This window comes from Littorina saxatilis, linkage group LG1, assembly GCF_037325665.1.
Source record: "Littorina saxatilis isolate snail1 linkage group LG1, US_GU_Lsax_2.0, whole genome shotgun sequence".
In the NCBI taxonomy this organism is placed as follows: Eukaryota; Metazoa; Mollusca; class Gastropoda; order Littorinimorpha; family Littorinidae; genus Littorina; species Littorina saxatilis.
In genome coordinates, this window is record NC_090245.1 from 13,696,510 (window position 1) to 13,718,538 (window position 22,029).

The window sequence follows — 22,029 nt, forward strand, 5'->3', positions numbered from 1 at the left end:
CCAGCATGTCGTAATAGGCGACTAACGGATTCTGTTTCTCTTTTTACCCTTGTTAAGTGTTTCTTGTATAGAATATAGTCAATTTTTGTAAAGATTCTATCCCATCTCCCCCCTTTCCCCGTCGCGATATAACCTTCATGGTTGAAAACGACGTTAAACACCAAATAAAGAAAGAAAGAAAAGACAGACACCTGACCTTATGAATCGGATATGTGAGGCAGTTAATCGGACTATGAGTATGACCAATGTCCGACGCAGAACGACATATATTTATAGATAAATGTCATACAGCAAACTATAAATGTTTGCGTATGTTACTTACTACGTAACTAATAGAACGTTATGAATTCACCCACTGCTCTCTACACATGCATTCTCCGAACCTTGAATGCACATCCTACACAACACAGCCTTCCCATCCCCCTTCAATTAATCAGTATGATTTCTGCTTACCTGGAGATTGACATCACCAGACGGAGTGCCTCTTTTCAATGAATGTACTACTTGGTAGTGTTTACATTCAACTACTAGTACTACTGTACTAGTACTTGTAGTACTAGACTACTACTAGTACTACTAGGTACTACGATTGAATTAGAAAGAATAAACCTAATTTCCTTATCTTATCTAAGTTCTATCTCAGTATCTGTGCTTGGTATTCAACTTTTCATCCTTGTAGTTATAATATTCTCTTTGGAATAAATACATTTATGAGTCTGTGACATTTTTGTCACATTTATTTTGTAAATAATAATGCAGTGCAAGTGATCTTTGATGTGTATTTTCCAGGACATGATGGCTGATAATGGTCCAGTCAAGAGTGAAAGCGGCGAGGAAGATCAAGATGACATTACAAACCCAACAGCTACCACAGCAGCAAGAGACAGCAGTGGGGCCGAAGAAAGCATCGAGACTCAGAGCAGTAGCCTTCCCGCAAACAGAGATGACGGCACGACAAACATTGTCACAAGGACCAGTGTGATGCAAGCGTCATCCCATTCCCAAGTGACGACCGACAGCCACTTAAATGGCTGTTTGTCCTCGCCAGCAATCAGGAGCACCCATGTTCCAGACTGTCTGAACAAAAGGTACGAGAGGAACAGTTCATCACTACAGGCTGTTGTGACACAAGGTAACCCTACTGCTGCAGCCAGTGTTTTTCACTCAAAGAACGAGGCTGGGGCCAGTTGCAGCCATGACAGGTCTGGGATGCATCTGAATGGTTTGGTGTCTGTGTTCTCGCATAATCCCAGCCTAGTCACCTCACAAACAAATTTTCTGTCAGGTTCAAGTCGAGTAGTGAATGGTGGTGGTGGGTTTTCTCATGATCTAAGCACTGATGATAACTTTGACCTTGCTGCGCCTGACATTGGGTCGGCCATGGGCCAGTCACATCAGTGTCACAAAGGCACCAGGCCTAAGAAACTGAGAAGACGCTTGCGCAGAGACGATCGACACCACAGCGCAGCGCTGTCTGATTCTGAGGAAGAGGGCGCCAAGTTTCAAGGCGGGATTTCCGTGGTGCGACCCAATGTGGTGGACTGTTCTCACATGGGTGGAAGGCCGAGAAATGCAGGTCAGTGCAATGGAGAGATGTCTCCCCCTGTCCCTCAGCGTGATCAGGGAGGGTTCAACCAGCCAGTGGCGCTCAGAAGGGACGATGACTTAGTCGATGAAGGAGCAGTCTGTGATTTTGACAGAAACGTTTTAGTTGATGAAAATCTTGTCTACACCGAAGACACCAGTATTCCCTCACCAGAAGACGGTGGTAATGAAAGGTCAAACTTTCCCAATGGACACGCGTTGCATGGTTCTCCTCTCTTACATCACCATAGAAATGGGGGCCAGCGGCGTTACTTCCCCTATCGTGGCTGCAATTCTAGTGATTCGGAGGATGGCTTGTATAGGCGTGGTGCTGTGGGACGGCGAAACGAGAGCCATGCTGAGGAGGACAATGGAGACTTTATTGATGCAGACTTGCCTGCCTCATCTCGCCAGCTTCTCTCCAGTTCTGCTGACTCTGCTTCGTTATCTTCTGTAAATGGTGACCTGGCAGAACAGGCAATAGCGCCGTATCCTAACAGGCCGGAACATGTGTCTTCCCAGTTAGAAAATGATTTGTCGGGTGGATCAGACAAGGAGCTGAACCACAACCAAGACTCACCATCAGGTCTTCAGCCTCTAAGGGATGGTGCTACTGTCAGAACTTCCTATTCTAGTCCAAGTCATGATGGAGGCTTTGACAATTTTCTGCTGCCTCGGGACTTGTCCAGCTCTGAAGGCGTTTTCTGGAACAGCAGCGAGAGCGAAAACGAGGATGAGTTGAGTGAAGGAGCGCCAGCGGACAACAAGATGTGCCAAGAGGTTCCAGTCACGTCGTCAGAGGGTGCGGGTGTGGCCGAGGCGCTTGTGGCTCCTTCCCACAACGAGCACAGCAGAGTGGGAGAGCCCCAGTTTGGTGCAGGCGGGGACCTGACGATGTGTTTCCACTTTGATCGCGCCTGCTGCCTGCAGGAGAACCAGTGGCCCATGCCCAGCTGTGTGCCCCACGCTTTTCTGGCTGGTCACAGCGCTGCCCGCCACTGCCCCCACCCTCACCTTCCCTCAGACTCCCCGTTGGAAGGGGAAGCGGGTGGAGCCTGTGCCCCTCCCCCTCCTGTCAACAACCTGAGTCGCCTCCACCCCGCCTCCCGCTCCGGAGAGGCCATGGCCAATGGCCTGGATGACGTGGCCCCCTCCAACTTCAACGACGAGAGCAACCGCCAGCAGAAAGTGTTTGACAAGTTCCCCATGGTGGAGGAAGGAAGGGATGGGGACTGCGGGTCGGGTGCGGGCCCAGGAAAGTGCGACGACAACAACGTCATGTACCCTTGCCCTGTGGCCCCTGCCCCTGGTATCATGTATGAGAGGGCTGGCGACAGGGTGTCCCTCCAAGACCAGGCCACGTTAGGGACTCTGGGACCTAACGTGGAGTCCTTTAGACGACCCGACTACAAAAGTCCTTTTGGGGATGCTCCGTGGAGGGCCAACTCAGAGTGAGCTTTTATGATTATTATTGTTTCATTGAGTGTTACCAAATGAAAATTACTGATCAGTACATCAGAAGTCTTGTGTAGAGATTATTAAAGAAACAGAGGTAGAGTTACTAGAAGTAGAACCCTTCTGTTATTGTTGAGAGTACAAGTTTAGTACAGTATGGAAAATAACATATTTCATAACTTGTGTGAGTTCACCAAACACACATGGGTACTTGCAGTGATTGTGATGCACTGTACTTATAATCTTATGTGTGTACTTTGTCGCAATTATCAAAGTAAGTGTAGTATGAATCATGAGTAGTAGTATTGCTTGCATTCGTACAGAACTTTACAGTTACACTAAAGGCTTCATAGGTTTAGGCACAGCACTGCATTATTTAAACTCTTCATTTCATTGTTACTGTCAGTGTAACAATCACATTCTTCTAAGCTATTAGCAGGGTTTCGCCTGGGAGAAAAAGGCAATGGGACATTTGTCCCCCTCAACTAAATTCGGATGGGACATTGACAAAGGCAAGAAGCGTCAAAGATGCATGTTTGCGTTTTTGACCAAAGATGCAAAATGGTGCAATATGGTGCCATTTGAAAATTAGCCGCTATATTGTGTTATCTCTGTATGTGTGTGTGTGTGTGTAATCTTATGTAAAGTGTACAATTGGTGGCGCAGTGGTACGTAATCTCAATGCGCCCTTTGATGCACTGAAGGGAATTGTGATGGGACATTTTCAGATGTAATGTGCCAATGGCGCAGGGCGCACTAGTAGATGAAACCCTGTATCTGGGTCTAAGTGACACTGCTACTAGTACTACTACTAGTGATAAGTCGCAGAATTGAGAGGCCATTTTCTGTTTACCTTTAGTTGTGTTTTTTTTTTATATTTTTTTTTTTATATAAATCTACTTAATTTATTAAAAAAAAAAATTATGTTTCCCTTGACTGCAAATAATCAAAGAGAGTTCATGCAACATGTTACTTTTGTTAGGTTTTATCCAGTGAGGAAAACACTGTGAATCTTTTATGATATTTATTCAGAAATATGTTATTTCTTGACTGTAGGTCTGGTGTGTCAGAGCCTGTGTATGATGAGAGCTATGGATACCGTCTTTGTCCTTCTGCTGATTGCTGCATGGCACATAACTCTCTCCACCAACCAACCACCAAGGGAGGCAAGGATGGCAAAAAGGTTTGTACGCTTGTGTTTATCATGTCTGTCTCAGTGTTTCTGTGGATGCAAAGGATACAAATGTAATATGGTTTTTGCTTTAACTCATCGAAAAAAATGTTTTGTGTACAGTATATATATATTCTTGCGCGAAATAGCCTAAATGTGGATGCGTGAATACATTTCAGACAATGCTACGACGGGCGCAGTGGCATGGTGGTAAGACGTCGGCCTCCTAATCGGGAGGTCGTGAGTTCGAATCCCTGTCGCTGCCGCCTGGTGGGTTAAGAGTGGAGATTTTTCCGATCTCCCAGGTCAACTTATGTGCAGACCTGCTACTGTGCTAGTGACTTAACCCCCTTCGTGTGTACACGCAAACACATTCAAGATCAAGTGCGCACGGAAAAGATCCTGTAATCCATGTCGGAGTTGAAGTTGGGTGTGTTATGGAAACACGAAAATACCCAGCATGCCTACTCAACGAAAGCGGAGTGAGCTGACTATGCTCTCAGAGTATAGTGTGGGGAACCCAAATGGGCAAACGAGCTCACACGTAACCAGAAAATTCTGCAACGCTGAAGAAGAAGACAATGCTACACTATACTAAAACACCATTTGCTACGCTGAAAACTCCAAACAAATGTTAATTGCTACACTTGCAGTTTCACAAGGGTTAGCAGGTCTGGTCCGGGATCCCTTATGGTAGAGGATCTGTGGGGAGCCCTGTTCCCATTTCTCATTAACAGTCCTAATTTATTCTGTTAGTGTTATAATGAAAACAACATTAAATATAAAGGTCCATGAAATTCGTGTTAAACTCATACATGTGTGCTTTTTCTCACAGAAACGGATAGTTTGCCGGCCCATTGAAAATGGCATGTATTCCTTGCCATCGGTGGAACGCATCATGATCTGGAGCGAGTATGAGGCCTACCTGCTGCAAGTCAAACAGATCGGGATGTCTGCTTGTGGACAGACTGCTGTGCTCAATCTCTTGGTAAGTCCCAGTGCCTGCATGCATACAGGTTGTTACAGTTGAACCTGCCCCGGCGACCACCTCTTATTAACGACCACATGCTCATTAGGCCAAAAAAAAAAGGTCTGTTTACGGTAACATAGGCCCAAAAAATAGGGTCGGTAGGTCAGGATTTTTGTTTTTTTTGTTGTTTTTTTTGTTTTTCCAAAAAAACATATTTTTACGTTATTTTGCAAAAAAACCAAGATTTTTTTTTTTTTTTTTTTTTTTTTCCACCCAAATGCCAAAAAAAAGTCTAGGGTCGCGCGAAAAAAATAGGGTCGGTCGGGTTACCGTAAACAGAGTATTTTTTTTTTTTGCCTTACAACCACCTATTAAGATCCCCGCTGATGTTGTTGCTATATTTTCACCTGCCCCTACCTGTTTCTAACAACCGCTGTTGGTTGGTCTCTTGGATCGTCATTGTGGACAGATTCGACTGTATTTCTTGTTTGTTTTTCTTGTTTGTCTTCTTTTCTTTTATCTTCGATAGGTGTTTTATTGTGCTTGAGTTTTTACATTTGGACCGAGTGAGTGATCGATACAAAAAATCCAAATTTCACAGTCAGTCTTTCAGTGCAGTAATGAAAAAAAGTGAAATATAAAAGTACTTGAACAACATTTTTTGAACACTCAGAATTTATCCATGTGGTTACAGATGAGTTCGCTTAGGACATCTTGATCTTTATTTACGTAAAAGTGAAGTGTGTTGTTTTTTGCAAATTGCAGAAAGCGTTTGAACTGGTGGCAGAGAAAGAGGACGTGTGCAACACCATACAGGTCAACATGAGGAAGGAGAAGGCATCTGTGGCAGAGTATCTGGCATCCAGGGCTGTCGCAGGTACTTTTTCACTGTTCGGTAATCATGGATTGGCACAAAAGTCACTTTTTAGGGGTTTCATTCAGCTTGTGTTATTTTATCGTTTGATTGTTCAGAATTATGTAAGGAGACAAGACACAAGGCCATGTGCAATATACTTGGAATAAGTTAAGAAATATTTGAAAAAAGTAAGACTTTGTGGATACAATTTATCTACACGTTCTAAAATATTTGAGTTTTTCTCTGTTATCTTCTGAAATTTCTCTTTCAGGGTTTGTTTTGAAAAGCAAGTAAACATGCAATTTGCAATGCATTTCTGAAAATGTAAATTGTCTCTTCTTCATTATTTTTAATTCACTATTTGTCTTTATTTTTAGCAGTTTTACACTGGATCGTCAGTTGAAGATTTTGATTTTGTGAGTGTGACAGCCTCTCAAGTGAGCATGTGTACTCTTTTTCTCAGGCACAACGGCTGAGGACTTGCTGTCGGGTGTGGAACGCCTGACGAAAGGAGAGATCCGTGGTCGGTTCTTTCAGCTGTGGCCGCCTCGCAATGTTCAGCTCCTGACGTGGCTTTCACAATGGATGAAACGAGGTAAGTTAATACAGTGAAAAAACCCTTTTTAGGACTCCCTTTTTTGTTAGTCGTCCCCCCCCCCCCACTTTTTTGACTCGAATGCGAAGCAAAAGTGAGTCTATGTACTCACCCGAGTCGTCTGTCCGTCCGTCCGTCCCGGCGTCCGTCCGGAAAACTTTAACGTTGGATATTTCTTGGACACTATTCAGTCTATCAGTACCAAATTTGGCAAGGTCAAGGTCGCAGGGGCCATAAATGTTGTCTAAAAAACAGCTATTTTTCACATTTTTCCCATTTTCTCTGAAGTTTTTGAGATTGAATACCTCACCTATATATGATATAGGGCAAAGTAAGCCCCATCTTTTGATACCAGTTTGGTTTATTACCTTGCGTCAAGGTCACAGGAGCTCTTCAAAGTTGGATTGTATACATATTTTGAAGTGACCTTGACCCTGAACTATGGAAGATAACTGTTTCAAACTTAAAAATTATGTGGGGCACATGTTATGCTTTCATCATGAGACACATTTGGTCACATATGATCAAGGTCAAGGTCACTTTGACCCTTATGAAATGTGACCAAAATAAGGTAGTGAACCACTAAAAGTGACCATATCTCATGGTAGAAAGAGCCAATAAGCACCATTGTACTTCCTATGTCTTGAATTAACAGCTTTGTGTTGCATGACCTTGGATGACCTTGACCTTGGGTCAAGGTCACATGTATTTTGGTAGGAAAAATGTGTAAAGCAGTTCTTAGTGTATGATGTCATTGCTAGGTTTAGCTGAAGGTCAAGGTCATGTAACGGTCAAGCATGTGAGTCGTATGGGCTTTGCCCTTCTTGTTTATTTTTTAATGACCCTAGTTTTTCAGATTTTTTGTCGATAACATGGATAAATGTACCTACATGTTAAGACTTCCTGCCTTCTAAGACCTGACTTTTGGAGATTTTTGAAGGTCTTAAAAGGGGGGTTGCACTCTACTTCTGTAACCGCTGGGGGGTAGAGAATAAAGTTTTTGTTTTTGTTTTTTGTTATTTTGAGGGAGTTTGTCTCTGTCTTTAGAGAATTGATATGTATAGAGTTGTAATGGATCCCAGTTTGGTTTATGTTTCTTGAAACATTGATTGAAAAAACGGCAGTAGCCACCATAACTTCATCACTGATTGTCTCTTATAACCAAAACTGTTCTTATTTCCTTATTAGCTTAAAAGTCTCTGTAATGCTTCTGTGCAGACCAAAAGTAAGCAAAAAGTTTCTCTTTTCTTCTTCAGGCGCTGTACCCATTGCGACATTGAACCTTCAGCAAGGCGTCAAACAGCATCAACAGATTCCAGACGCTTGGCACCACCAGATGGTGTACGGTGTGGGACCCAGAGGTAAGTCTTCTGAAATTAAACACCGCCCCTAATCCTAAAGGTAGCGTGGGTAAACCAATTTTGTTATCAAAGAGAATATACTGGACTCGCAACAAAATATACAAACAAATGACAATGAACAACGTTTCGACCTAAAGGTCTTCAACAGGTTAAAAAAATGAAAACAACAATACAAATATGAAAACGACTTATCAGAGAAGATGGCGATGATGTCCTCCCAGTGCAAAAGAAGGGGGAAAGGGAGATAAATCAAAAAGAAAAATGAGCAATGAAAAATGAAACCAAAAAGAAACAAATCAGAATAATAACGCTTGAAGGGCCTGAAGTTGAAAGAGAGAAAGAGAAAGAGAGAGAGAGAGAGAGAGAGAGAGAGAGAGAGAGAGAGAGAGAGAGAGAGAGAGAGAGAGAGAGAGAGAGAGAGAGAGAATAAATAATAAGTTTATTTTGTTATCAAGTTAAAGTTTATGATGCAAATGCAGAGATGATATATTTGGTCTCTTAGAAGACGTATAATACAGAATTTGGAGCAGTCCAAGCGGTAATGTTTTTTTGGGGACGTTTTTATATGGGTAGGGTACAAACACCACTTGGACATGATTTTTGAGAGAAAAAGTGAAGAGCATTGTCACTAAAGTAAAAGTGTTCAAAATATGGGATGAAATATTTAAGACAAAATTTACGGAAGAGGTTTAGTTACATAAAAAGGAATAACACTGTTAAAAAAAAGTCGAGGATGGTGAAAATAAAAAGGTTTTTAGTATGCATGTCTATTATGTGCACTCCATCCATGACAAACGAGCTATTCCGATAAACAGCCAGGTGTTATTTTTACATGTTTCTGTTTTTGACTCACATGCGAAGCAAAAGTGAGTCTATGTACTCACCCGAGTCGTCCGTCCGTCCGTCCGTCCCCCCCGTCTGTCCGGCCGTCCGGAAAACTTTAACGTGGATATTTCTTGGACACTATTCAGTCTATCAGTACCAAATTTGGCAAGATGGTGTATGATGACAAGGCCCCAAAAAACATACATAGCATCTTGACCTTGCTTCAAGGTCAAGGTCGCAGGGGCCATAAATGTTGTTTAAAAAACAGCTATTTTTCACATTTTTCACATTTTCTCTGAAGTTTTTGAGATTGAATACCTCACCTATATATGATATATGGGGCAAAGTAAGCCCCATCTTTTGATACCAGTTTGGTTTACCTTGCTTCAAGGTCAAGGTCACAGGAGCTCTTCAAAGTTGGATTGTATACATATTTTGAAGTGACCTTGACCCTGAACTATGGAAGATAACTGTTTCAAACTTAAAAATTATGTGTGGCACATGTTATGCTTTCATCATGAGACACATTTGGTCACATATGATCAAGGTCAAGGTCACTTTGACCCTTATGAAATGTGAGACCTGTTTACTCTTACGATTTTGGCGTAATTTATTACGATTTTCTGCAAAAAATACGCCATTCCGCTATCCGTGTCAAGACTACGATTTTGATAAATTAAAAAAATGTTAAAAAAAAAAATGTTTTTTTTTTTAATCAATTCACATGTTTGTCATTGTTTTTTTCAATGGCAAAATGGGGTGAAAAAGCACAGGACTGACCAGAGATCATGTCTGTCTGATGAGACGCTGGAGAGCCTTATTCTAGTGGTGAAGTCTCGCCCTCACTCATTCGGCAAGCGCAAGTACAGTAGAGAAGCGCTTGACACACTGAAAAAGGCCTACTACGAGCAAAAGAAAAAGAATCAGTGATGCATGTGCTTTTGATGTGATCTTCTTTGAAATTATGATGACTACAAAAACTGACTGATGTGTTTTGTTTGTGAATGATGGATATATGTGCATGATTGCGTTTCGCAGACACAGTTGTCATGTGCGTTGTAATTGGCGACGAATGCTGGATGATTACTATTTTTGTGCCAGGATTACTATTTTTGGGGCTGAGCATTACTCCAAAACACTTATGGGGGTAAACAGGTCTGTACAGGCATGAACATTCTCCGTATTTTCCGTATTTTTGAAAAAAATAAACCGTATTTTTGTTTATTTTCCGTATTTTTCCTTTTTTTAAATTTTTTTTTAAATTTTTTTTTTTTTCCTAGTCATAGTTATAGTAAAATAGTTTTGGGGCCATGTTTGAATCCAATTTTAAGGCTCAGATAGCCCCAGATTGCACCAAATTGCACCCTTGAAAAAAAAAATTGGGGGGGGGGCATGCCCCCGGACCCCCCTAGAAGTCTTGGCGCTTCGCGCCTGCGAAACTTGGTGCTACGCGCCTGCGAAACTTGGAGCTACGCGCCTTCAAATTTTGTTTTCAGTATTTTTGTATTTTTTCAGTTTTCATGCCTGTCTGTAGTGAACCACTAAAAGTGACCATATCTCATGGTAGAAAGAGCCAATATCAATCAATCAATCAATCAATGAGGCTTATATCGCGCATATTCCGTGGGTACAGTTCTAGGCGCTCTGTAGTGATGCCGTGTGAGATGAAATTTTATACGGCCAGTAGATTGCAGCCATGTCGGCGCATATTTACTTTTCACGGCCTTATTCCAAGTCACACGGGTATGGTAGACAATTATTAACTGTGCCTAAGCAATTTTGCCAGGAAAGACCCTTTTGTCAATCGTGGGATCTTTAACGTGCACACCCAATGTAGTATACACGGGGGGTGGTTCGAACACCGAAGAGAGTCTGCACACAAAGTTGACTCTGTGAAATAAATTTCCGCCGAACCTGGGATCGAACTCACGCTGACAGCGGCCAACTGAATACAAATCCAGCGCGCTACCAACTGAGCTATATCCCCGCCCAATAAGCACCATTGTACTTCCTATGTCTTGAATTAACAGCTTTGTGTTGCATGACCTTGGATGACCTTGACCTTGGGTCAAGGTCACATGTATTTTGGTAGGAAAAATGTGTAAAGCAGTTCTTAGTGTATGATGTCATTGCTAGGTTTAGCTGAAGGTCAAGGTCATGTAAAGGTCAAGGTCAAGCATGTGAATCGTATGGGCTTTGCCCTTCTTGTTGCTCATGCTTGTAACAGATGAGCTAACTGATTTTGTGGTGTAGTTGTATCAGACAGGATAGCACACCCGTAACAATGACCCCACCAACCGCCGTGTCAAGTGCCTGTGCGTGCATGCTGCATTCCATGCACATTTTACGACGTCGTGTTGTTTGATCCAAGGGAAGGCACTCAAAGCAGTTACTAATGTCGTCTGCAAAGCTCACAAGAACAGCTTTCTTAGTGGTTCAGGAAGTGGCGGCGACACTGAACCCTGGCCCAGAAGACGACAAAGATGTTTGGCATTGTTAATTTTCTTTTTCCATATTATACAGGAATCACAGAATGCCAACAAGATCATGCACCTTACAGCTCGACAACTTCCGAATATTCCAGTAAGCACATGGACAATTTGAGGGTTATTTTTTCATGGATTTCCCAGCAACAGTTCCCCTCCGTAAATGTTGATTCTTAGTATCTGTTTTAGCTCGTGGGACTTCAAATACATCTTGACTGTGAGGACCAAAATGATGCACAATCTAGAAAACTAAAACATTTTCAAAAAGTTCGATTTGCAGTTTTTTCAACTTTCTTTTAGCACATTGGGATGAGGAAACGTGTGCACCTTTGAGTTCTAACTTCTACATTCGGCAGGTTTCACGGTAATCAGACTCTTTGATGTGTGTAAACTTTGCCTTGAAATTACTTGCTTACTGTGTTGATTTTCATCATTTTTTCTGCTTGGCATGAGTAAGTATGGTATTTGCAATACAAAAAAATAAATAAAAGCTAAAATGTTTGTGTTTGAGCAATTATTTGAGCGAGTTTTTCGAAGCGAACGTGTGAATCCTGACAGACACCATTTCCTTCTGTCACATGACCCCATCTCAAAGTGTGATTCAAGCAGACACGAAATATCACACAAAACATATGATAATGGGGTTATTAATTCAATTAATACACAAGGTTAGTCTCTGACTAGATAAAATAGGGAAAAAATATCAAATGGGAGCATAAAACCGTTTCTGGAAAAATTTTCAATCGCCACCGAAAGTGTCTGTCAGTAAAAAAAACACGTGCTTTGTTTGCAAAGCAAAGCCTAATTTTACACATCGCGTGCTTTTGTCTGTTATTCTTGCTTGTGAACATCATTTTATTGATGTTCTTCACTGGAAAGCAGGTGTATCATCAACAGTATCACAAAATCGCAAAGAATGAACATTTTTGTTGTGATCCGACCGGTGTCTGTAGACGGAATCACACGTTCGGCAAACTTCGTTTTTAACGGAAATAACCGAGCCTTTCATCGGAAACGACGTTTCAACCGCTTCATATCGTCTGCAGGAAGAAAAAGAGGAATGCGATACCCAGTAAGTAAAACATTTAATCGTTTTTAGTGCCTTTTGATCAAGTTTTGTTGCGTCTGTCAGCAACGTTCGGCAACCCAACGTTCGGCACAGCGACGCGCGCATACGGATTTGCAGCATTTGCATTCGGAAAGTGAGGGATTTGTGAGTTCGTTTGCATAATTTCAATCGCTAGTAGGTTTTCCCTTCGTCTCCCATTGTTGTGTTTGCATGTTATTGGCATTTCATTGTGTAAATTGAAAGTTTGTGAGTAACAGTAGTACAATCTGTCGAACGTTGGCGACGCTGACAGACGCAAATATCGAACGTTGCCTTCAATGACAGAAGGGCTTGGCGATCATACTTTCGATTCGTAGGAACACAATATGGAGACAGCAATGTGCGCTCGTTACCACAACGGTCATGAACCGGTGTAACACGAAATTTTTACTCCACGAAAAATTGACTCCGGAGTAAACTTCCAGTAAAAATCTTGTACGAAAAAAGAACTCCACAAGGAACTAAATTTTTACTCCCCAAATATTTACTCCCAGTAAACATCTCGTACGAGAAACTTAGGGTCTACTCCTTCGTTTATAATTCGCGCAATATCCCATTTACGTGCAATCCCGTTTTGCCGCCGTCCCATTTTGGCGACATTTCACAAGCCAAGCGTCATCTTACTATCGCATCCCATTTTGGCGCAATCCCGTTTCGCCGCTATCCCATTTTTTTATTTTTTATTTTTTATTTTTACATTTAGTCAAGTTTTAACTAAAATAATGTTTTAACGTAGAGGGGGAATCGAGACGAGGGTCGTGGTGTATGTGTGTGTGTCTGTCTGTGCGTGTGTATGTGTGTGTGTGTAGAGCGATTCAGACCAAACTACTGGACCGATCTTTATGACATTTGACATGAGAGTTCCTGGGAATGATATCCCCGGATATTTTTTTTTATTTTTTTCGATAAATACCTTTGATGACGTCATATCCGGCTTTTTGTAAAAGTTGAGGCGGCAGTGTCACACCCTCATTTTTCAATCAAATTGATTGAAATTTTGGCCAAGCAATCTCTGACGAAGGTCGGACTTCGGTATTGCATTTCAATTTGGTGGCTTACAAATTAATTGATAACTTTGGTCATTGAAAACCTGAAAATTGTAAAAAAAAAAAATTTGTTTTTAAAACGATACAAATTTACATTCATCTTATTCTTCATCATTTTCTGATTCCAAAAACATATAAATATGTTATATTCGGATTAAAAACAAGCTCTGAAAATTAAAAATATAAAAATTATTATTAAAACAAAATTTCCGAAATCGATTTAAAAACAATTTCATCTTATTCCTTGTGGGTTCCTGATTCCAAAAACATATAGATGTGATATGTTTGGATTAAAAACACGCTCAGAAAGTTAAAAAGAATAGAGATAGAAAAGCGTGCTATCGATCCTTCTCAGCGCAACTACTACCCCGCTCTTCTTGTCAATGTCACTGCCTTTGCATCGAGCGGTGAACTGACGATGCTACGAGTATACGCTGTTGCTGTAAAAATGCAGTGAGTTCAGTTTCATTCTGTTAGTTCGACAGCTTGACTAAATGTTGTACATGAACAAAGTATGCAAACCAGATGATCCAGCGACGTCCTTCCCAATTTATGTCCAATGGACGTCTACCCACAACACGCCACTGGATGCCGCGTGGTCAGCCAACCATGTGGTGCCAGTCGTGAAAACCAGGTTCTTTGTCCCACAAAGAGACATTCAAGTTTGGGACTTTGTGACCGCTGACTTTGTCAGCATGGATGGAAAGGTGGAGAGATACAGGGCGGTGATCATCCCCAAGTCAACCCATTTCCCCGATGGGCCAGATCGAGAGGAGATTTGTGTGAAGTGTTTGCGCGCAAAAGACAATGAGAGATACTATGTCTTTCCTAATGTTGATGACATTTCATGCTTGCCAATGGCTCAGATAAAAAAAATCCCACCAACCAACCATGAACAACAGGGGGGATTACTTTTTTTGACATGTGATCAAGTCTCATTTGAGCGTTCACAGTGTTACCTGAGAATAGCACACCCCCTTGAATTGGGAACAAAGAAAAAGCGTTGTATATATGCATTTTTGAATGCTTTTCTAAAGTCATAAGTTCATTATTTGTGATTTTTTTTTTTTATGGATTGTTTTGCTGAATACATGCAGTTAAGAAATTGACCCCGTTTTCAAATTTAGGGGGTAGGGTTGCCCTATAGCCCACGTATGTCTGTGTGACTGTGTCAAATATCAATCTACTCTGCGTACAAAATGTATATATGTTTGTTTTTCGATTTTAGAATGATTTCTTAAGCTGGCTATAACTTCTGAGGTCTACAGGAAACGATAAAGATAAAAAATGTACAAAATATAAGTAGCGTCCTTTATCTTACCATTGTTCTGATCAATGCTGTCCCTTTATTTGCAAGTTAACCATTTTTTGAGTCACTTGAGAAAAAGTGACTCTATGTAATCGGTCAGTGTTAGTCTGTCCGGCCGGCCGGCCGGCCGGCCGGCCGGCCGGCCGGCCGGCCGTCCGTAGACACCACCTTAACGTTGGACTTTTCTCGGAAACTATCAAAGCGATCCGGCTCATATTTTGTTTAGTCGTGACCTCCAATGACCTCTACACTTTAACGATGGTTTCGTTGACCTTTGACCTTTTTCAAGGTCACAGGTCAGCGTCAAAGGAAAAATTAGACATTTTATATCTTTGACAAAGTTCATCGGATGTGATTGAAACTTTGTAGGATTATTCTTTACATCAAAGTATTTACATCTGTAGCCTTTTACGAACGTTATCAGAAAAACAAGGGAGATAACTAGCCTTTTCTGTTCGGCAACACACAACTTAACGTTGGGCTTTTCTCGGAAACTATAAAAGTGACCGGGCTCAAATTTTATGTGAACGTGACTCCCAGTGACCTCTACACTTTGACGTCTGCTTTGGTGACCTTTGACCTTTTTCAAGGTCACAGGTATGTCTTGAAGGAAAAAATTGAAATATCATATCTCTGAAACTATTCATCGGATTTGATTCAAACTTTATAGGATTATTCTTTACATCAAATTATTTACATCTGTATTGTGTTGTGAATAGCAATTTCTTCCTGTCCATCTGATGCCTCATATAATATTCAGAACTGCGAAAGTGACTCGATCGAGCGTTTGCTCTTCTTGTTCTTAATGGGTTCAAGGAGTATGTTAAAAATTATTATCAATGGTTGCTTTAAACTGCACCTTTGGGCAGTTATTATGCACTAAAGTTGTAAAAGCATGTTTTGGGGGTTTTAGGATATAGCGTCTTGGAACGCCAATCATCTTGGAAATACGAATGTTCATATAATTTTTTTTACTGTTTTGGATAGATAAAAAGTTGAACTCTTGGTGCAAACTGTTTTTTGGTCCCTGTTTGACTATTTATTATTTTGGAATATTGTGTGTGAGGGGGAAACTGCAATCCTCAATATCATGAAACGTGCCATTCCCACTTTCGTTTGTGATGAACGGGTGGTTTTTTTTTTACATCTAACCTCACATAACGTTATTACATGTATCAGCATTCTCAACCCTGTTAAAAGGAGATCCACTGACCAAACGTTTTGGTCATTTCTGTGGCAGAGAATTACAGTTATCTTTTCTTATTTTGGTCCACGCTACTTATGGTACTGGCAAAAGTTTACTGCCTTTAACATTTATAACAGGATTGAGCAGCAGGAGTTTACTCCTAATACATGATGCTGTTTGGTGTTGAGTATGAGAGGATCATAATTGTGACAGAGTTTGCGTGTTTTCAGCTGTGTTGCAAGAAAGAAAAAAAATAGAAGTTTTTTTTAATTTTTCTTTTTACCTCCCTTGGACTGGAAGAACTAACAGAGGTTGCTCATAAAATCTTTGCTTTAGCTCAGACATCTCAATTAAACAAGGGAAGTAAATCCTCTGAGCTCTGCTAAAAGTTTGCACTCCGTCTGCCTGCCAAGAAATGGCATGGTTTGGGTTCATTTCTTCATGTTGTTCCTGGTATCTCAGAAGAATATTGCTGTCCAACAATTTGGTATTCCTTACAGACGCTGCAGTTTTCCAGGCATTCTCCCACAAATTCTATAACAAATTTTGTGGAAATGTATGGCTTATCCTCTCGATTTCCAGGTTTTTTTCAGTGGATTTTTTCCTTCAGTTTGTATGCTGACATCTAACTTCAATCAACTACGTACTAAGTACTAATACTTATTAATTATTTAATCTGTTTTCCGTTTGTATGCAGACATCTTACTATAATCAGCCACTAATACTTATTAATTATTTCATCAGTTTTCAGGGTGTATGCAGACATCTTACTATAATCAGCCACTAATACTTATTAATTATTTCATCAGTTTTCAGGGTGTATGCAGACATCTTAATATAATCAGCCACTAATACTTATTATTTAATGTTCTGTTTTCAGTGTGTATGTAGACATTTTACTATAATCAGCCACTAATACTTATTAATTATTTCATCAGTTTTCAGGGTGTATGCAGACATCTTAATATAATCAGCCACTAATACTTATTATTTAATGTTCTGTTTTCAGTGTGTATGTAGACATTTTACTATAATCAGCCACAAATACTTATTATTTAATCTTCTGTTTTCAGTTTGTATGGCTATGCAGACATCTTACTTAAGCAGCCACTAATATGTATTATATCATCTTCTGTTTTCTGTTTGTATGCAGACATTTTACTTAAATCAGCCACTTATGTTTATTATTTAATCTGTTTAAATGTGTGTACATATTCATTATTTAATTTTTTGGAAGGTGTTGACATGTATACTGACTTTTTGATTGATGTGAAGGTGTGTACTTGACGAACCCTCTGGAGATTGTGTCGGAGGAGACGATGATGGAACAGCTGTGCAGCGACTCCGTGCTGATGGTGCGCCGACAGGACGTGGTCAGTCGCTTCCAGCCCAGCGCCAGTCTCGCCCCCCTCCTTCGCCACCTGGACCCCCGCTGGTGTACCATGAACGTCCTAGGTCTGTACATCGTGTGTGTACGGGGGGGGGAGGGGTGTGTGTGTGTGTCTGTCTGTCTGTCTGTGTGTGTAGGGGGTGGGGGGGTGCGTCTGTCTCTGTGTGTGTCTGTCTCTGTGTGTGTCTGTCTCTGTGTGTGTGGGGGGAATGTATGTGGGGGGGGGGGGGGTGTGTGCCTGTCTGTGTGCGTGTCTGAGAATATGACGTCTGTGTCTGTCTGAGCATATTATATAAGTGTGTGTGTGTGCACGCGTGCATATTACATCAGTTTGTGTGTGTGTGTGGATGTGTGCCCAGAGTGTAATTCCACCTTTATTGTATTAGTATTGCCCAGTGACCAAACCAGATGAGATTTTTTTTACTTCAACTCAGTGTGTGTGCATTTGAGTGCACAAAGCATGAAGAGATATGTCTTTTTACATTTAGTCAAGTTATGACTAAATGTTTTAACATCGAGGGGGGAATCGAGACGAGGGTCGTGGTGTATGTGTGTGTGTATGTGTGTGTGTGTGTGTGTGTGTGTGCGAGGCTGACGCTAAGTACCGGCATGTCCGTATGAGAGGGCCTTAGGTACCGTGCATAGACCTTGGCTGCACTAGGTACCGCGCTAAGTACCTGCGATGTTAAAACCCATGTACATAATACTTTTGTGTGTTGTTTATGCTGTTTATATGTAGGCATGTTAGTTTGAACTACGATCCTTTATTTTCGTAAATAAGGCTCATCATTTTGTCAAGTAGTAGCGGTTTGAATTTCAAAGGTACTTAACGTATGAAATATACGTACAGAACCAACTTTTTACACACAACCTAAAAATTCTCACTGCAGATTTAAAAATAACAGCAATCGTTCTCTTGTATTTCTAGCATCATTGACAGCAAATAACTGAGTAGAAACCTAGCCCTAATTGGGAGTAGTCGGGTGTTTTGACCAACGGTACTTAGTGCTTTCTGTACGGACATAGCGGTACTTAGTGCTTTCCGTACGGACATAGCGGTACTTAACGTCGCCTGCGGTTCCAAGGTTTTATTACACAGACATAGAGATGTTGGTGGCCATATTATTTCGACCTGTATATATCGGGACAGCACAATCAATTCAGACATCCATAGACAGACAGTTTGAACTATTTTTGTAAATAAGGCTCATCATTTTGTCAAGTAGTAGCGGTTTGAGATTCAAAGGTACTTAACGTATGGAATATACGTACAGAACCAACTTTTTACACACAACCTAAAAGTTCTCACTGCAGATTTAAAAATAACAGCAATCGTTCTCTTGTGTCTCAAGCATCATTGACAGTAAATAACTGAGTAGAAACAATCTTTTACAAAGAATGACCAATAGTGAAGTGAATAGTAAACATTATACAGGCCTAAAAACAAACTTTATTAGACATCTCTCTCTCTCTCTCTCTCTCTCTCTCTCTCTCTCTCTCTCTCTCTCTCTCTCTCTCTCTCTCTCTCTCTCGGTTGTATGTATATATTAGGCAGCATTGATGTGCTAGATTATTGATAGAGGAAAGCTTGGAACAAACCACTGTGTATTTTGCATACGTTTAAATATCATGTTTTCTATTTTTTTCCTGTGATTTATGTGTACCCCCCATTGAAAGGGGCTGTAGGCCCATATTCAATTAAACTGTGTCAGTCTCTATCTCTCTCTCTCTCTCTCTCTCTCTCTCTCTCTCTCTCTCTCTCTCTCTCTCTTTTCCATAATATATTTATAGTATTCTCTCACTCCTTTATTTATTTATATGGGAGATTTATATAGCGCTTGACGTTCTCTAAGCGCTTTACATATTCTCTCTTTCTCTCCCTCTCTCTCTCTCTCTCTCTCTCCCTTTCTCTCTCTCTCTCTCTCTCGCTCTCTCCCTTTCTCTCTCTCTCTATCTCTCCCTTTCTCTCTCTTTCTTTTATATCTCTCTCGCTCTCTCTCTCTCTATTACATAATATATATTTATAGTATTCTCTCCTCACTTTTTCCGTCTCTAGCTCACGTTCCCTCTCCCCCCCCCCCCCCCCCCTACCTCTACCTCCCTTACGGCCTCATAATAAGCGTGCGCGCGCAACGACAGTAAGAGAGAGAGGCACAGAGAGATAATATCGTATTCTAAATTTATTGATAGAGGAGAGAAATGTATTATAAGATAAGAGAGAGAGGTAGGAGGGGGGGGGGGAGAAAGAGGGATCGTGAGAGATACAGAGAGCGTGAGGGGAGAAGGAATACTATTAGTATCACTATCAATAAATTATGAGAGAGAGAGAGAGAGAGAGAGAGAGAGAGAGAGAGAGAGAGAGAGAGAGAGAGAGAGAGAGAGAGAGAGAACAGAACAAGAACAAGAACAAATCTTTAATTGTCTAAGGCCACAGCCCCTTACAATAGTGGTTAAAATAACAGCAATAGTATCTGCACAGTTATAAATTATAGTCACGCATAAAATTCAACAAATACATTAAGACCCTGATGACATGTCACCGAACCTGATTTCTAAGGGTTCGTCTCTTCTGTAACATGAAGAACACAAATCTGCTGAAGCTGTTCATCAAATTATCCTCATTACTGCCACAGAAATACACAAGTTGTAGTTGCAGCGTCTTAGAGTTCGAGATTGTCAAATACTTTGCTCGAAGGTCTTGATAAAAGGGACATAAAAATACAACATGGTGTTCATCTTCTTTATCAGCTGTACAGAGAGGACAGTTTCTTGTCGTTTGGTTTGGTGCGTACCGAAACTTGTGAGCGTTGATTTCGGATACTCCTGCGTGGAAACGAGTAAGAGCAACTCTGTACTTAATATCTTCGATTAATTCAATGTATTTCTCTTTTTCCAAACCTGTTTTGTAACAATTATAAATGTCGAAACGTTCACTGCATTCTAAACAGGAGAGAGAGAGAGAGAGAGAGAGAGAGAGAGAGAGAGAGAGAGAGAGAGAGAGAGAGAGAGAGAGAGTGAGAGAAAGACAGAGAGAGGGAGAGAGTGTGAGAGAGAGAGAGAGAGAGAGAGAGAGAGAGAGAGAGAGAGAGAGAGAGAGAGAGAGAGAGAGAAAAAAATTCGTATTCTAAATTTATTGATAGAGGAAAGAGGGAAACAGAGAGAGGAGGGAAAGGGAGAGAAATCGAGATAGGGGGAAAGAGAGATATATATTTGTACTCTAAATTTATTATAAGATAAGAGAGAGGGAGGGGGGGGGGAGAAAGAGGGACCGTGAGAGTTACAGAGAGTGTGAGGGGAGAACAGCGGTAACCTTCCACTACCTAGGGTTTCTTCCCAGCATGACTGTGAGGTCTTGACACGCACCATGCCAAAGACCAACAGAAGACAATTTTAATGATGAACTCGAACTGCCTGAATATGTGTTGCCTTTCTCGTTGCAATTCGGCTGCATAATCACATGCCTGTATTTGTCATGTAAATTCTTACAACCCCGGATACAAAAACAAAACCAGAAAATGACGCCACAGTTTAAACAACAAAAGCATGGCTTTAATTTAAAATAGCAGCATTAACACCTAAATGTTTGTTATAATGCAGTAAAGCTATTACATATCTGATTATTCTTATTCACCTATTTCGTCTCCTCTACCCATGTGCGTGTGTTGTATGTGCCTCTTGTTTTATGGACTGGGCAAAGGAGCTGCGCCTTCGGCTATCAGTGTGACTGACTTTTAGGGTTTAACGTCCTCTTAGACCAACTGGTCTATATTGGGACAGGTATTGGTAATACGTTGAAGTTATGGTGTGATACTTTGATTCGAACAAGCCCGCTGTGGCTGTCTTCTTCGACACACCAGCATTGGGTTTGTCTCGTCAAAGTATCGAAATACGATCATTATAATCGGAGACGAGAGATGATGCATGCGTGTCTTCGTGTTTTCCAAGCCCTGAGTCTTTCGCTGTGAACGTGGGATTTTTTCGTGCGCATGTGTTCACACGGGGGTGTTCGGACACCGAAGAGAGTCTGCACAAAGTTGACTCCGAGAAATAAATCTCTCGCCGAACGTGGGGATCGAACCCATGCTGATAGCGACCAACTGGCTACAAAGCCAGCGCGCTACCAACTGAGCTACCTCCCCGCCGCGCTATCAGTGTCAAGTTACCTGAAGGCAGAGGGGAAGTGTTTAACTAACCGTATCGAGTCAAGCATTCCGAACGCGTGTACTGGAGTGACTGACAGGGGCTAGTCTGGACTTGACTGCGCCTGAACTGATGCGTTGTTTCATCGAACACTGTATAGTGTCTATTGACACTAACAGTTAAAAAGAGAAGTACGCAAGTCCGAATTACAATAGAAAGGGCAAGATGAAGAAACACAAAAGCACGAGGCTCAAATAGGTGCTACCAAAATTAAACAGAAACGTCTCTGGCGAACGTTTTAAACAGTATAAGACAGTATAAGCATAATTAGTATGTATACAGAATGCTATACAGTCACGCAGTCCTTCTGTTTTACTGTCCGTACTCAGATAACGGATGTTTTAGAGTCAAATGAGCTGAATCTGTGCGTATGCCTTCAAAGATGGCTTCACACGATTGTAACTAAAACTTATATTCGTAGTCCTACTATTATCCCGCCAGGCACTCCTTTCAATACTTTTCTTCATATACCACCAATAGTATTATG

General features: G+C 41.2%; 1 protein-coding gene across 1 annotated transcript in view; it reads left to right on the forward strand.

Moving 5' to 3' along the window:
• LOC138966018 (uncharacterized) overlaps window positions 1-22,029 on the forward strand; it is a 41,210-nt gene that overhangs the window by 2,087 nt on the left and 17,094 nt on the right. Inside the window, exons 2-8 of the mRNA XM_070338137.1 lie at window positions 790-3,035; window positions 4,096-4,222; window positions 5,046-5,198; window positions 5,946-6,057; window positions 6,500-6,631; window positions 7,888-7,992; window positions 17,228-17,407. Of these exons, the coding sequence (XP_070194238.1) occupies window positions 793-3,035; window positions 4,096-4,222; window positions 5,046-5,198; window positions 5,946-6,057; window positions 6,500-6,631; window positions 7,888-7,992; window positions 17,228-17,407 (3,052 nt within the window). The 5' untranslated portion in view covers window positions 790-792. The remainder of the gene's footprint in view (window positions 1-789; window positions 3,036-4,095; window positions 4,223-5,045; window positions 5,199-5,945; window positions 6,058-6,499; window positions 6,632-7,887; window positions 7,993-17,227; window positions 17,408-22,029) is intronic.